This window comes from Myxine glutinosa, chromosome 9 (genome assembly GCF_964187855.1).
Source record: "Myxine glutinosa chromosome 9, kmMyxGlut1.1, whole genome shotgun sequence".
NCBI classification, from domain to species: domain Eukaryota; kingdom Metazoa; phylum Chordata; class Myxini; order Myxiniformes; family Myxinidae; genus Myxine; species Myxine glutinosa.
The window spans coordinates 97,087,214-97,104,102 of NC_136269.1; the positions used below are offsets into that span (position 1 = coordinate 97,087,214).

A 16,889-nucleotide genomic window follows, 5' to 3' on the forward strand; every position below is an offset into this window, starting at 1 on the left:
AGGGGGAGGGGGGAAAGGGAGGGGGAGGGGGAAAAGGGAGGGGGAGGGGAAAGGGGAGGGGAAAGGGGAGGGGGGAAGGGAGGGGGAGGGGGGGGAGGGGAAAGGGGAGGGGGTAGGGTGGAGGGGGAAGGGAGGGGGAGGAGGGAGGGGGAAGGGAGGGGGAGGAGGGAGGGGGAAGGGAGGGGGAGGAGGGAGGGGGAGGAGGGAGGGGGAGGGGGAGGAGGGAGGAGGGAGGGGGAAGGGGAGGGCCAGTCAACAATGACGTTGCAGTTCTCATGGTCGGAGAGCAGCACAACAATCGCGACATCGTCCTGAATCTTCGCAACAGCACGAAGCGGATTTTGGAGACTCACCGATCCTGTGACGCCCTCCAGTACCGGCGTAGCCGGGTGGGGGAAAGGAGACCCGTACGTTCCCAACCCGTACATTCGCCCTCTCGACTCAAGCTCACTCGGACAAAAGCCTCGCACAAATTACACCGTGAAGGCCCAATGGCCATGTCTATGCCACAAATCAAGTACGTGAGCGAGTCGGGTGCACTGAATTGAAAATATATAGAACGCTCATACTCCGTGAAAAGTGAAGCCAACTGGCGGCGGGGATGGAATAACTCACATTATTTCAATCTGAGAGGTGTTTCACCTCCCTCCGGTGGATTTACCTGCCGATGCGCTTATTACTTGGATTTGTCCCAATGGAGCAAGGTGATTAAGAGGTCAAAGGATACCAGAGTCAACGACTCTGAAGTTCAGCTACATGTTAGCTCAGCCACAGCTAAATACAACACAAACTATACATGAATAGGCTAACAACGCCACGTTAACATTTTTTTTTTTAACTTTACTTTAAACACTTATCGCAGACTCATGCGGCACACTCAATTGATTGTGCTTATTCGGAATATCACGTGATCGCTCTGAGCGAATCAGCGCGCTGCTCTGCCACCAGTCAGAATCTGTGTATAATATTCCTCGCTGAAAAAAAATCTATGTGAAACATGCTACTATCTATGCTAAATCATGCTAAATGCTAATCATGCTAAAATAAAATCTGTGCTACTTGCTGGCGGCAAGGAACATCACGTGATCGCGTCACGAACATCATTCGTGATCACGTCATCACGTGATCGTGATCGTTATCAATGAGCGTGAATGAGCGAATCAGCGCGCTGCTCTGCCACCGATTCAGATTCGCTGATAAAAAATATGGATCTAAAGATGAAAGAAAAAAAAAACCTATGTGGTGTGAATGGCAATGTTCCTCGCTGAAATGTGAAAAAACGCAATCGCTTTTCGCTCTGAAATATGTGCGAACTCGTAACTGAGTTAATGGCGGCAAGGAACATCACGTGATCGCTCTGAGCGAATCAGCGCGCTGCTCTGCCACCGGTCAGATTCGGTGCATAATATTCCTCACTGAAATGCGCTGAGGTAAAAATATGGAAAAAAAATATTATGAAATAAATTGCTACTATCTATGCTAAATCATGCTAAATGCTAATCATGCTAAAATCTATGCTACTTGCTGTGAGTTTCTGGCGGCAAGGAACATCACGTGATCGCATCACGAACATCATTTGTGATCACGTCATCACGTGATCATGATCGTTATCAATGAGCGCGAATGAGCGAATCAGCGCGCTGCTCTGCCACTGATTCAGATTCGCTGATATAAAATATGGATCTAAAGATGAAAGAAAAAAAAACCTATGTGGTGTGAATGGCAATGTTCCTCGCTGAAATGTGAAAAAACGCAATCCTTTTTCGCTCTGAAATACGTGCGAACGCGTAACTGAGTTAATGGCGTTAACTGCTCTGCCAAGCGCGCTGCTCTGCCACCGGTCAGAATCCGTGTATAATATTCCTCGCTGAAAAAAAATCTATGTGAAACATGCTACTATCTATGCTAAATCATGCTAAATGCTAATCATGCTAATCATGCTAAAATCTATGCTACTTGCTGTGAGTTTCTGGCGGCAAGGAACATCACGTGATCGCATCACGAACATCACGTGATCGCATCACGAACATCATTTGTGATCACGTCATCACGTGATCGTGATCGTTATCAATGAGCGCGAATGAGCGAATCAGCGCGCTGCTCTGCCACCGATTCAGATTCGCTGATAAAAAATATGGATCTAAAGATGAAAGAAAAAAAAAACCTATGTGGTGTGAATGGCAATGTTCCTCGCTGAAATGTGAAAAAACGCAATCGCTTTTCACTCTGAAATACGTGCGAATGCGTAACTGAGTTAATGGCGGCAAGGAACATCACGTGATCGCTCTGAGCGAATCAGCGCGCTGCTCTGCCACCGGTCAGATTCGGTGCATAATATTCCTCGCTGAAATGCGCTGAGGTAAAAATATGGGAAAAAAATATTATGAAATAAATTTTTAGGTCGGCCATGTTCTTCCCAGGCTCAATGGCCATGTCTGTGCCAAATATCAAGTACGTGAGCCTCTCCGTTTAGGAGTCTACCGGTAACATTACACACACACACACACACAAACTGTGTTTTATATATATAGATACCGTAATTTCCATGAAATTATTCGTCGGCAGTTCAGTAATCAAGCTGGGCTGGCAGGATAGCTCGGAAGTGGCGCACTTGACTTTGGGCTGACAAGTCTGAGTTTGATTACGACCCAACCATAAAATGTCAACCTGGAGTTTCGCTGGCGGGGCGTTGCATCTACTATGAGTGGGCCATCCCTCGGGTGGACGTTAAGCGGAGGACCTGTCCAAACAGCATTGGTTGTTTGTGGACGTTCAAGGTCCCGCAGTGTTAAGTTCGATGCAGAGTAGGCAAGTTATCGTTTGAACCCTGGCCAAATTACAAATTGCTGCCATAACTAGGTGAATGTCAGGCCTGGTCAGCCGGTTGGTGAAGACTTGGGACAAGCATTCCCCAGCTGACCCCACAACGTGGGATAATAGTGGCTGTTAAAGAACAAGAATTATGTTCTTGAAGATGAGATTGAGGAACCAAGGGTGCAAAAACCTTGGTCGAGTCGGTTGATGAAAACTAGAAGGGCACTCAGGAGAGAGCATACCTCCGCTAGGTGAACAGTTTACGTTTTGTATCCCAGAGTAGACCAGAAAATCACAATACAGAATCACATTTACTCGAAATCATCCGTCCACAACTTTTTGGGATATCCTGCTATGTATCGTTTTTGGCCCTATCTCCCAATGGTGAAGAATCACTTTAAAAATTCTACTAGCCGGATCTGGATCTTCAGCAAAATCGAATCGATTAATCCTTGTCACACACACAACCTGTCCACCAAGTTTTGTTAAAATCCATCCATAACTTTTTAAGATATCTTGTTCACAAACAAACAAACAGACAGGGGTGAAAACATGACCTCCATCTACCTTTGGTGGTGGAGGTAAAGAAAACTGTGTTTTGACCTGTTTGTGTTCAATCTCCGGATGATTTGTTTATAATTTTTCTGCGTGTATAAAAACGTTTTTAAATTTGATATTCATCTTTGTAACTTTATCCACACCCACCTTTTCCTCCTCTTATTTGTTGTGTCTGAGATTTTGAAATGTTTTCTTCTTCGTTAGTTGTATGCTCGACTGTTGTGATCTTGTGGTTGTTATTTTTCTGTGGAAGGTCATAATTTCCATCGAGATGGTTCAGCAGAGAGTGAGTAGATTTATTCCGGGCCTAGCTAGACTAAGCTATGGGAAACAGCGGAAGGAGACAGGACTTTTTACATTAGAAAGGAGGTGATTGTGATGGGATCTGATACAGAGATTTTTAAGATAATGAAGGGTGTGGACAAGATGAGTGCAGTGGAGTTTCTTCAGCAGAGTGGACAGTGTTAGAACATAGAGCTATAGGGTAAAGAAGCTTGAGGGTAAAGAACATGAGAGTTAGTACAGTATTGAGGCAGAAATCTTTCAATGAGAGAGAGTGGTTAATACATGGAATGGTCTCCCTGGAAAGGTAGTGGCAATGGAGGGGGTGGATAGGTTTAAATGGGAATTGGATATAGGTAACTGAATTCATTGGAGATAGAGGGGTATGGGGATATTGGCAGGACTTGTAGGTAGCTTGTGTGTGGTTGGGTGATGGATATTGGGGTTGGTGCAGCACAGACATGGTGGGCCAAATGGCCTCATGCACCAAAGGTGTGTGTGTGTGTGTGTCGTTTGAAATTTCTATGAGAATTTTTACATGGACATGGTATTTCTTTCCTTCAACCATCCGATTTTTTTTCTTGTTGTAATAAATGTTATTGCAACTGGAGAGGAATAACCCTACTATATGCATTGCCAGCAAATTGCTTTGCAAAGTACAGTAATGCTGCACAGAATGCAAAGAGCTGTTGACAAGTACCATCGGGAAAGAACAAGCTGGAGTCATGGAAATTGAGGATGAACGGATCCGATCTCCACACTAAGAGCAATAATAGATCAATGCAATGAGTGGAATGCAAGCCTTAACTTATCGGTCATTGATTTTGTAAAGGCGTTAAACAGTTTGCATAGAGTCAATGTGGAAGATAATGAGTCTGTATGGAGTACCAGAGATGCTCGTATTTGAACAGATGACGAGTACTACCTGCAATGGATACAAATGCAGTGTAATTTCAACATGTTTCCACCTCAATTTGAGGTCACTACAGGTGGTCGACAAGGTTATATGCCGTCTCAGCTGCTTTTTCTTACTGGTGCCTGACTGGGTGTTGCAAATGGAGCAGAGAAGGAATGACATGCCATTGAGGAACTATTACAAACAGCTGGAGGAACTCAGTTTTACAGAGGACATCTGCCTGATGTCACAGTATGCAGGAGAAAGTAAATAGGCTACAGGAGTGTACATTGCAAATGAGATTAAAATTAAACATCGATCTTGATCTTTTCTACCCCCGTTAATTCACCCCAGATCCACCTTTTTGAAATACCAACTTCTTTCCTGGAAGTCCTAGCAGTGTCCACGTGTTTTTTTTTTAACCTCTCCCACCCTCTCCACCCCCCCTTCCCATGCCCCTCCCTCCCCCCTTCCCATGCCCCTCCCTCCCCCCTTCCCATGCCCCTCCCTCCCCCCTTCCCATGCCCCTCCCTCCCCCCTTCCCATGCCCCTCCCTCCCCCCTTCCCATGCCCCTCCCCCAAGCCCTCTCCCTCCGACATCTCCAGATGTCCCTGCTCTCCATCATATGTTTTATGTGTCAGTTTGTTTTTTTTGTGATCAGTGTTAGCTCTTACACGAGCCTCGACCTTGTATACATTAAAACAAAACAAAACAAAAAAACACACACAACATACCAAAACCAAGCTGAGGATCTTTGACCACAACGGAAAGTCATTCCGACAATTTGGATGTGCATCTTGGAAAATCACCAAAGGAATAGGACACAAACTGGATTGTTTCATCTACAGCAGCCATAAGAAAATCCTGCGAATCTTCTGGACAGACAATGGCTAGTAAGGAGGTGGAAAGATTAATAGGCAGGAAAAACATCATAGATGGCATAAAAATTAGGAGGTAGAGATGGATTGGGCATGTGATACACATGGAGGATGAAAACATCCTGGAAAGGGCAATATGCTGGGAACCTGACGGGAAGAGAAGGGTTTCACGGCCAATGGAGGCCTGGTGATGCACTGCTGAGAAGAAAATGATAGAGCTGAAGGTCACCTGGAGAGAAATCAGATGTTGGACATAAGACAGATGAAATCGCTGAGAATTCGTTAGAAACTCCATTCGGCATGATTGGATAATAAGAAAGCAAGTAAGCAAGCTTGGTTCGTTTTTTCCCCCCCCCCCAACATTTCCATATCTTGTGGTTGAATGCGTACTTACATTTTCCGACCTTCCTCATGCCCTAGATCTGATCTGTAGGGACATTATCCCCTCTTCTACTTATGGTATCCTTTAGTGCAATGAATGAACATGTGGTTTTCTTAATTTCACAAACATTGTTATCAAATACCTTGGTATTTATTCATCCCATGAGACGATAACAATTGCAAAGGGCATATTCCACTGTTTTGCCACTAATACACATTTCCCACCTATTTCTTACCAACCGCCCCATCAGAAACCTTGTCACCCCGTTGTGACACAAGCCCCATCCTGAACAATCTGGTGCCGCAGACGACTAAACGTCGCTTGAATACCAACCATCCACTCGCACTGTGTCGTTTTGCACCATCGGGGTGTCGATTTGTCCCCAATTCAGGTGCGGAGAGAGCAGCCCATGAAGCTTTGTGCTCGGCTCGGCCATCGCCATGCCCCTGCCCTGGTTCTGAATGTCCGTGGGAAGGACCTACGTTCAGCGTATTGGCTCACCTGCTCTCCCAGCACTACACAATAGCCACCCTTCAGGTACACCTTTACATGTTTGGAGACTTTTTATGCCTCCATTGACGAAGTCGCCGGAGGCATTATGTTTTCAGGTTGTCCAACCGGCTGTCCGTACGTCCGTGATCGGTTTTCATTTCCACGATAACTTGAGAACGGCTGAAGGGATCTTAGGCAAACTTGGTACAGGTATGTATAATGTTGTTAAGGTTAACTGATTGTATTTTGGGGTCAAAGTCTGTAATTGGTCTATAACTTGAGAATGGCTGAAGGGATCTTAGTCAAACTTGGTACAGGTATGTATAATGATGTAAAGATTAACTGATTGAATTTTGGGGGCAAAGGTCAAAGGTCCAAGTCCGTAATTGGTCTATAACTTGAGAACGGCTGAAGTGATTTCATCTTAATATTTTGATATTAATTCAAACTTGATACCAAGGGTCAGAGGTCATGTCAGGAAAAATCTGATATCTTGTGAACAGCTGTAAGGGATTCAAATTAAAACTTGTTACAGGTATGTATAATGATGTAAACATGAACTGATTAAATTTTGGGGTCAAGAGGTCAGGTCATGTCAGGTAAAAATGTGATAATTTGAGAACAGCTGAATGGATTTCAATCAAACTTGGTACAAGTATCATAATGATGTAATAATGTGGACTGAGGCATATCTGTCGACGTCGTGACGTGTTTCTATCAAATAGAAAAAAAACGTCTCGTCGACGTCGTGACGTTGAAGAGTGTCGTTCTAGTTTTACATAAGATGTTTGAAAGGGTTTATCGATTGGGGAAGCCATTTGAACTTTTTATCAAACCAATGCTAAATTTTTGAACAAATGTGACGATTTTTCTTTTGGACAAACTTAAATACAGTACTACTTCCACAGTAGTCTCATTAAGATAAATATTTTTCTCCTGGGGTCAATTTGTCAAATATTTTAACAATTTAAACCTGGGGACAAATATTTTAACAAATATTCAGATATACAGAATATAGATATCCAAGTACAACAAATGTTTGATCCGGGAAAGGATCCAGGTGAAACAGTGGTGATTGGCCAAATTTCATGCTACTCACAGAAAATGGAAGCCTGACTTTTTCTAAAGGATTCTTATTGTTCTGATAACAGGGAGAAGATATACTATACTATACTATACTATACTATACTATATAATCCATACTATATGGGAGATGCATCGGCGAGTGCAGGGAATTGTTTTAGGCAAACAAATGTTTTTAAGAAAGTTGGATTTTTGGGGATTTTCTTTTTTTGAGTGCTCTATAGTGCCTTTTTTTTTTTTTTTTTTTTTTTGTATACAAGATCGAGGCTCGTGAAAGAGCGAACATTAATCACACAGAAAGACAAACAGACACATAAAACAAATAACATCGGGAGTGGTAGACAAGATGGGGAGAGAGGGGGAAGGACACAAACACAACATTTGAGAGCAGGGACCGAGAGACATGGAGACATCGAGAGATCTGTGGGAGGGAGAGGGCTTTGGGGGGAGGCATGTGAAGGGGGGGGGGGGGCTGGGAGAGGTATAAACATATGGACACTGCCAGGATTTCCAGGAAAGAAGTTGGAATTTCAAACAAGGTGGATCTGGGGTGAATTAGTGGGGGTAGAAAAGATCAAGGTTATGGATGGGGGAAGATAAGAGATGGTGGTGAACAGCTGTTTTAAAGACCTGGAGGGAGGAGAGGGATTGAAGGGAGTGTGGGAGTTTGTTCCACAGGCGGGAGAAAAGAGGAATGAAAGAGTGAAGGTGAGCAGAGAGCCGAGATTTCGGCAGTTTAACCATCAGAGGGTTGCTGGCAGATCTTGTGCGACCTGTAGGAATATTTGGGGGACAGAGCACAGAGAGAGCTGGGGGAGCAAGGCCGGAGAGGAGTCGGTAGAAGACAGAAAGACCACCTACCTGCCTGCGGTGAGTGAGTGAAAGGCCCTCAGAGATAGCTTCATCGCGGGAGATTCCAATGATTTTGAAAGCTTTGGATTCAACAGCGTGAAGCCGAGCCAGGTGTGAGGCAGGAGCACCAGCCCATAGGGGAGAACAGTATTCCATTGAGCTGCGGATGAAAGCCTTGTATGTGGTGAGGAGCTCAGGTGTGCCGAGGAAGGACTTCGCACGACGGAGGATGCCCAGTCGGCGACTGGCTTTGGAGGCCAGCTTGGAAATGTTGTTTTCCCAAGAAAGATCATGGCAGATAGTGAGACCCAAAAGCTTGAGCGACAGAACTTCTTGGAGAGGATTGTTGAGAAAGTAGATGGGAGGGTTGTCCAGTCGATCTTTTCGGAGAGACATAGTAAGAGAGTGAGATTTGTCAGGATTGAAAGACATGTTCCACTTGTTTGACCAGTCTGTAATTTTGTCCAGGTCTTCAGAGAGTGAGGAGGCTGCAGACTGCCGATCTGAGGGAAGAGGAATGGAGCGGCAGAGAGTGGAGTCATCAGCAAAGAGATAGAGAGGATTTTCCAGAGAGTCGGAGAGATCATTGATAAAGACCAGAAAAAGCACAGGGCCCAGCACACTTCCTTGGGGAACTCCAGCCTGAACAGGAAGGGGAGATGAGAGAAATCCATTCAGGGCCACACGTTGACTACGACCAGAGAGGAAGTCCGCAAGCCATGCATGGAGATTTCCATGGATACCATAGGAGGAGAGTTTGGTGAGCAGAGCTGGGTGCCAGACCGTATCAAAGGCCCGTGATATGTCAAGGGAGACAGCTCTGATTTCCTGCCTTGGCATTTGTAGCGATGTAAAAAGTAATAAATATTAAATGATCCCTAACACCATTCCTTAGTGGTTGTAAGGAAGTGTTTTAGACCCCCACAAATAAAAATAGAGGAAAAACTTTTCTTTTTTTTCTTCAAAATGCCAGCATGATTAGAATAGTATGCCGGGTACCTCTGCCAGTACATGATAACAAGGAGAAGAGATGTTCCATCCCAAAGATTTTACACAGGTGTGTGTGTGTGTGTGTGTATTTATATTTAAGAGGGGTGTGTGTGTGTCAATTCCACACCCCTGACACAATCTCCACCAAATTTTACGTGTGCCTGTCGAATTATGATGTCATAATTAAGGCACCAATGACATCATTGTTAACAACACCTATTCCCCATGTGGAGTTCTTTACAATGAGCCACATTTCAATTTTTTCCATGGAGCGGTTTGAGATTATAAAGGTGCAATATTTTTCAGTTTTTCCAAGATGGCGCCTGTACCACGTGACCTATGACGTCATAATTATCATGAAAATTGTCGTGGAAATCAATCAGGTCCACAACTTTGTCCCATAGGTTGGTTTAATCACAATTAGATCTCTGACATCATCCTGTAAAAATACAATCATGCAATAGATATCAGGATCTTGGCATCATACAGAAAGGACCGATAATAATAGTCAAAGCAAGCGAGTCTAGCATATATGTGTGGGTACGTACCATTCAAGACTACAGGACTACATGTCATAGTAAATGTCACAGGAGTGGCTCAGCATCACGGATGTCCCAGGTCTTATAGATGCCCCTCAGTGGCTTGAGGGAGTATCACTCCTGGGTTCAACTTTGGTATAATTTCACTACAAAAATATTCTACAGGAGGAAACGCTGCTATGGTGAAAATTTAGTGTCCATCAGACCAACAGTAGCAGAGAAAAAAAAATTCATACTGATCGGATGAAGCGATATACTTGTCGAATTATGATGTTATAACAAAGGTACCGATGACATCATCCTTAACATATCTTATTCCCCATGGGTAGTACTTTACAATGAGCCACCTATCAATTTTTCCATGGAGCGGTTTCAGAGATAGAGGTACGAAGTTTTTCCAATATGGCACCTGTACCACGTGACGCATGACGTCAAAATTGTGATTAAAATATTCTACAGGAGGGGGCGCTCCTATGGTGAAAATTCGTATCCATCGGACTAACAGGTGCAGATAAAAAAAATGCTATACTGATTAGATCCAGCGTTGTACTTGTCGAATTATGACGTCATAATGAAGGCACTGATGACATCATCAACATATCTTATTCTCCATGGGGAGTACTTCACAAAGAGCCTTGTTTCAATTTTTTCCATTGAGCTGTTTCGGAGATATAGAGGTGTAACTTTTTTCCAAGATGGCGTCTCTACCACATGACCTATGACGTCATAATTATGAATAAAAAAAATTCTACAGGCAGAGGCACGCCTATGCTAACATTTCGTGTCAATTGGACCAACGGTTGCTGGGAAAATGGATTTTTAAAATGCAGACATACTTACGCCACACGTACACCGCACATACGCAACCGAATGCCGAACCCTGCATTTCGCTTCGTGAGTGCAGGGTAATAAACCATCAGCATAATCACTTTTTTGAGGATTATCCGATTTGTTTGTGCTTCCACTGTCATGACTCTTATCAAGTGGCTTAAATCCTCCATGGTTTGTCATGACCTTCCCTATTTCATCTCTTTTTTTTTTCAATACAGGTAGTCCCCGGGTTACGAACGAGTTCCGTTTTTAAGTCTGTCTGTAAGTCGAATTTGTATGTAAGTCGGAACAGTTGCGTACGGTTCACATCTAGCGTCAATTAGTCAAATGTTTGTCTTAGTATATAGTATATATTTTACCTAAAACATCTATAGGTATAAAAAAAAACATGAAAGAAACATTTCTTAAACTGTTTAGATGGAAAAGAAAAGATAATGATTAAAGGTTAACACTTACTCTCGTTCCAATTGATGTCTTGCAAACCTTGAAACGATCATACCTTGATATATATCTCCGAGATGATGGGCCTGGTGTTGGAGAGGATGGACCTGGTGCTGGAGAGGATGGACCTGGTGCTGGTCAATTTTCTTAAAGTGAACATCAAGGGTGGCTTGAACAGAGCTTTTCTCATATTTCTCTTGTCTACCGCTCCCCTTATTATATACTTTGTGTGTCTGTTTGATTTTTTTTTCTGTGTGATAAATGTTAGCTCTTTCACGAGCCTCGATTCTGTATCCAACAAAGAAAAAAAAATAATAATAATAATAAATAAACTTTTTTAAATAATAGGCTTTAGGGGGGTCGGTACGCAAGTACAGGCGTTCGTAAGTCGGGCGTTCGTAACCCGGGAACTGCCTGTACAGTACAAGGTTCTTGACTCATTGAGGTGCTGGCCAATCAAGGGCAACAGGCTCACAAACTCCAACAGTACAACTATCGGGGACGCATCTTCGTGGTGGTTGTACCCCCAAAGCAAGTCGGGGGGGGGGGGGGGAGGGGCAAATCTTCCCCAATTTTCCCTGCTGCCCGGGTTTGTTATGGTGGCGCGGTCATGGTCAGAGTGCCAATCTGTCCCCATGGACCAGCCTTTTCCCTCTTGTCTCTCTTTTTCTTTCTTTCTCTTTCACTCTGTCTCTGTCTCTCTCCCTCTCTAACTCTGTTGTGGTCCCGACTTTGTGAAGGCTGGGTACACCATCCTAGATGGGGGGGGGGGGGGATCTCTGGGTTGCTCCTGGGAGATCATTTGGCTGTCTCCGTGCCACTGGCTTGTTCAAGAGAACTGCTGGGGGTTATACAACAACTACCAAAGGGTATTGGAGTGGACATATAGATGGAGGAAAATAGGAATAGCATAAAAATGTGTAACAATGGGCCAGACAGGGAAGAGATCATGGATTTGTATGGGTAAGTGCGTGACGTAGTGATAGGCAGCACATTTGGAAGACTGATGTGAGGAGGATGAGACAATCGACATTTGGAAAGTATTACACAATCAGGAGATTAATGGGCAAACAGCCTGTACTTTGGGAGGGTGAGCAGGTGAGGGTTTCTTGAGGAACACATGCAACTTGGGGTGATTTGAGGAAGGCAGAAGTAGGAAAGCACAGGAGAAGCAAGGCCAAATGTAAACTAGCATCAAATAGAAGCTCCCCCACCCCCTAACTCCCAACTTGGCACCGGTGGGAGAATGGCAGTCCTTGGGAATCCTTGTCCTGTCTTGAGATTGTAATAGTCCCAAGCCCTTGTATTCAACCACCACAAAAGGATTAAGGTGGGAAGCAGGAGCACCACCCCAAAGTCGAGAGCCATTCTCCACAGAACTCAATATTTAAGTCTTGTACCCAATGATAAGCTTGGTCTTCATGATCATTCACCTCATAACAAGCAATATAACACCAAGTTAACGTGCATATGAATTATATGAGGCAGAAGCTCATTTAAAAATATGCACATGGTTTTTTTATGGCTCAAGATTTGCATGTGTGGATTATGTTGTTCGCAGGGGGAAGAAACGGTGTTTCTCGCAACTGGTGTCGATATTCCTGGCTCTGCTGGCTGGCTTGCAGTTCAGGCATGTTTCGGACACCATTTTCTACTTGCGCTTGAGAAAGAGAACCGACCTCCATGTTGGCCAGGAGAAAATACTCAACATCCGGTCCGAAGCTGCGATGCTCCATTTTCCTTTCGTGCCCTGAACCTCCTCAGTGCTGCGTCGGGGACAAGTCCACACCACAGGCCAACGGATGGACCTCTTCAGAGCGACAGAAGGCCTGGTATTGCACAGCCATGCCCACGACAACCAGCGAATGTTATTCAGACAGGCATGAGCATGACTGCTGCTTGCTCAATCGGCCTGCAACATTTCCAAGCCGCCGTGTTGATGCTCGCAGAACCAGAGGCGGCTCAAGGCTTCGGTTACCAATTGGAGCTTCGTGCCGAGGGGTCGTGCGGGCGCAGGCGGCTGTGCTGGGATGCGCCGGTGCATTCCGTGCGTGATGGTGTGCAAGCCGTCCTCGCTTCGGGAGACTGCCTCGCCTTCGATGCTGACCTTAGCCGGGTGTTTGCTCAAAAAGGCACGCTGGCATTCCGCGTCAAGGTTTCCAGGACTTGAATGCCACCTGTGAAAGGCTGCTGCCATGCTTTTTCCTTTTTAGTGTTTATTTTGAAAGATCAGACAACAATTATTGGAGTTTTTTGTTTGTTGCAGCTTCCCTCCTTTTGACCCCAAATTATTAGTCTCCTTTGTGCTCTTCGGTGTATAAAAACACATGCATTTCTTATGACAATTCACCATAAACATATATTTGTTATCCTTTTTTGTTTTTACCCTCGCCAGAGGAGAGGGTATTGCATTTGAGTCCGTTTGTTTGTCCGCACAGAATAAATATGATTTTCTCTGCAACCGTTGGTCCGATTGACAGGAAAATTTCACCATAGGTGCAACTCCACCTGTATAATTTTTTAATGATAATTATGACGTCATAGGTCACGTGGTTCGATCGCCGTCTTGGAAAATCGAAAAACTTTGCACCTCTATCTCGGAAACCGCTGAATATAAAAAATTGAGACCTGGCTCATTGTAAATAACTCTCCATGGAGAATAAAATATGTTAATGATGATGTCATAGGTGCCTCCATTATGACGTCATAATTCTACAAGTACAAAACTTCATCCAATCAAGATGAAATTTCTTGAGCATAATGTAGGAATAAATTTGTTTAGGAAAAAATAATAATGATGACGTCTTTCAGTCACGTGGTTCGGCCGCCGTATTTTTTTAACACAAAAGCCTTAAAAACCACTGAAAATACATCCGGGTGAGGGTTTGCAATCTTTGATTGCTCTTTTTCTTGTTTGTTTTTGTTTTGGGAATTCATTTGACAGTCTATATGTTAATAAAAGCTGCAATTTTCTTGATTGAATACTTTCTGTCACCGCACTTTAAAATGTGATCCTCCTGCAGTTGCCCATGCCTCTTTATTGACAAAAGTTAACTTAGGTAATTATATGCTCTAACCAAAAGCTTAATTCAAAGTTGTTTCAATCGGTATAAAAAATTTTTTTTAACCCTTGGTGAATTGTCATAAACGATGCATACTATATATATATATATATATATATATATATATATATATATATATATATATATATATATATATATATATATATATATATGTGTTTTTTTTTGAACAAGCATCATTTGTCGTCCAATATTTACAACTTTTCAGACTCTGCCTCATCTTTTGGAACCTTAATGTTTTTGTTGGTGCTTTTTTTTTTTCATTCAATCTCTGCTTTATCTTCTTTCATATGCAGAACATGACTGTGGGTAGCACCATTTGCTGGAGACGCAGGCATGCTGCTGAACTTTCATCAGCTTAACAAGTTATGCCATTACCAGGTAAAACAACAAAGCTGTTGGAACTTCTTTTGTCGGCAAGGTTTTTACAGATTATGATAACCTCACCTGTATTGTGAATATCGTTTCGCTACGTTGGGACAGGGTAAATAAAGTTTCATAATTAATCAAAGAATGTAATAATTAACCATGTATTTGAATATTTTGAGGGATCAACATTTCATAGTTAGGCTTTTGAGTTTGCAGGACTTACCAAATGCTGATTTATGAATAGAAAAATGAACTTTTTCTTATCAGTTTGAATTTTTTTTGCGATTCCTTCTATAACCTGAATTTTGCTTGCACAGGCGATTATGGGGGGAGGGGCGGGGGGGGGGGGGGGGAGAATAGAGCCAAATGAAATAAATGCCTTTGAAGAGCAAGTACATTTAATACATGACTATACACTGTTTATAAAGAGCCATACGACAAGATCTGCTGATAGTACATTCATTTTCTTTGCATGTACTCTCTCCTGCTTTGTCTTGAATACAAGTGATTTGCATATGTCTGTTGTACTTCTCTTCCACACAGAGAAAATATTTTCCTCTCGTAATGTGTTTTGGTTCCTTGTTAACCCTCGCCAGTTTTGATTACATTTGGGTCCATTCATTTGTCTGTCTGTCTGGCCGCACGTAATGTGCTAACGTACGCGACAAACTCCACGTGGTGGTAGGCAGTATTACACGTTATCTTTGTTTTCAAGCGAGTACCTCTACAATTAAGTGTGAACAACTAGAATGTGAGTATGTCGACGAAGTACGTTCAAACAAGTTCTAACGAGGGTGTTCAATCTCTGATTGCTCTTTCAAGTACTCTTTAATTTAAATAGTTTAAAAATTGCCCGACAGTACCGCACCCACAAGCAGGCAGATAGCAGCTGTATCACTCGCTTTATCTGGAATGCTTTATCTTGCTGCTTCCCTCTCTTCAGACCTTGACAAAATCACAAGATGTTCAAACACTTGGAATGTGTCCTTCAATTCTGACAAATCTCACACTCTATCTCTTTCGAAAAGGACCATCTACGCCTCCTCCCCCGCCCCCACATCTACTTTCTAACCAATACTCTTGAAGAAGCTCGGTCATTCAAACTACACGGTCTCACCATCAGCCATGATCTTTCTTGGGCAAACCACATTTCAAAGTTGGCCTCCAATGCCAACCACCGACTGGGCATCATCAGTCACGCAGAATCCTTCCTTGCCACACCTGAAGTCCTATCCACCTACAAGGCCTTCATCCACAGTTTGATGGGTACTGCTCTCTTCTGTGGGCTGGCTCCCCTGCCTCACACATCACTCAGGTTGACGTCGTGGAAACCAAGACCTTTAAGATTATTGGAATCTCCCACGAAGAAGCTGAGTCTATGAGCTTATCACTTCGCCATCGGAGACAGGTCAGTTCGATAGAGGTTGGCCTCTCTGTCCTCTGCAGTCTCCTTTCTGGCCTTGCACCCTTTGCTCTTTCCATGCTTTGTCCCCCTCGAGTTTCTGCAGGGCATACACGGTCCACCACCACAGCAGCTTCTGGTGAAACTACCTAAATCCAGGATCATATCTCACCTCCACTCATTTGGTCATCTTTTTTCCCCACCTGTGGAACCAACTTCTACATTCTCTTCAATCTCATCCTTCCCTCCAGGTCCTCCAGACAGCTGTTCACTATCATCTTAGATCATCTCCAATCCAAAACCATGATCTTTTCTACTTTCATTAACAACCCCCAATCCCTCCTCCTTTGAAATTTCCCGTTTTCCGTCCTGAGAGTTTCCTATGTATCCATCTTGTCCACCCCATGCATCCTCTCCTGCCTCTCATTCCTCCCCACACTTATTATTTGTCTAATCCACTCTATCTTGGCCTTCAACTCTGCTATAGGTGTTTCCCCCTCCCCCCCCTCTCTCTCTACTGTTCCTTTTGTTCTGTTGTGTCCTGATCCGTTCAGTATATAAGCTTTTCCACAAACCTCGACTCGTCTATACAAAAAAAAAATCGCACCTGTGTCCGAAGGAAGCAGTTCAGTTTGGCATTTTTAATATAGAAAAAAACGAACCCATTAGAATTACCCTTTAAAATCCATTACAATTACCCTTTTGAACCCCTTGTATTACCCTTTAAAACCCATTACAATTACCCTTTCGAACCCCCTAGAATTACCCTTTGGAACCCCCTAGAATTACCCTATTAAACCCCTTACAATTACCCTTTAGAATCCATTAGAATTACCCTTTAGATCCCTCTAGAATTACTCTTTAGAATCCATTAGAATTACTCTTTAGAACTCATTAGAACCCTCTAGAATTACCCTTTAGAACCCTCTAGAATTACTCTTTAGAATCCATTAGAATTATCCTTTAGATCCCTCTAGAATTACTCTTTAGAATCCATTAG

General features: G+C 43.4%; 1 protein-coding gene across 2 annotated transcripts in view; it reads left to right on the forward strand.

Moving 5' to 3' along the window:
* The window catches only part of LOC137435207 (E3 ubiquitin-protein ligase SIAH1A-like), a 32,623-nt gene extending 17,790 nt beyond the window's left edge, over window positions 1-14,833 (forward strand). For both annotated transcript variants that reach the window (XM_068128782.2, XM_078784550.1), the window contains 2 exons: window positions 6,061-6,347; window positions 12,600-14,833. In XM_068128782.2, coding sequence (XP_067984883.2) covers window positions 6,061-6,347; window positions 12,600-13,208 — 896 coding nt within the window. In that variant the 3' untranslated portion in view covers window positions 13,209-14,833. The remainder of the gene's footprint in view (window positions 1-6,060; window positions 6,348-12,599) is intronic.
* Window positions 14,834-16,889: the final 2,056 nt, after the last annotated feature.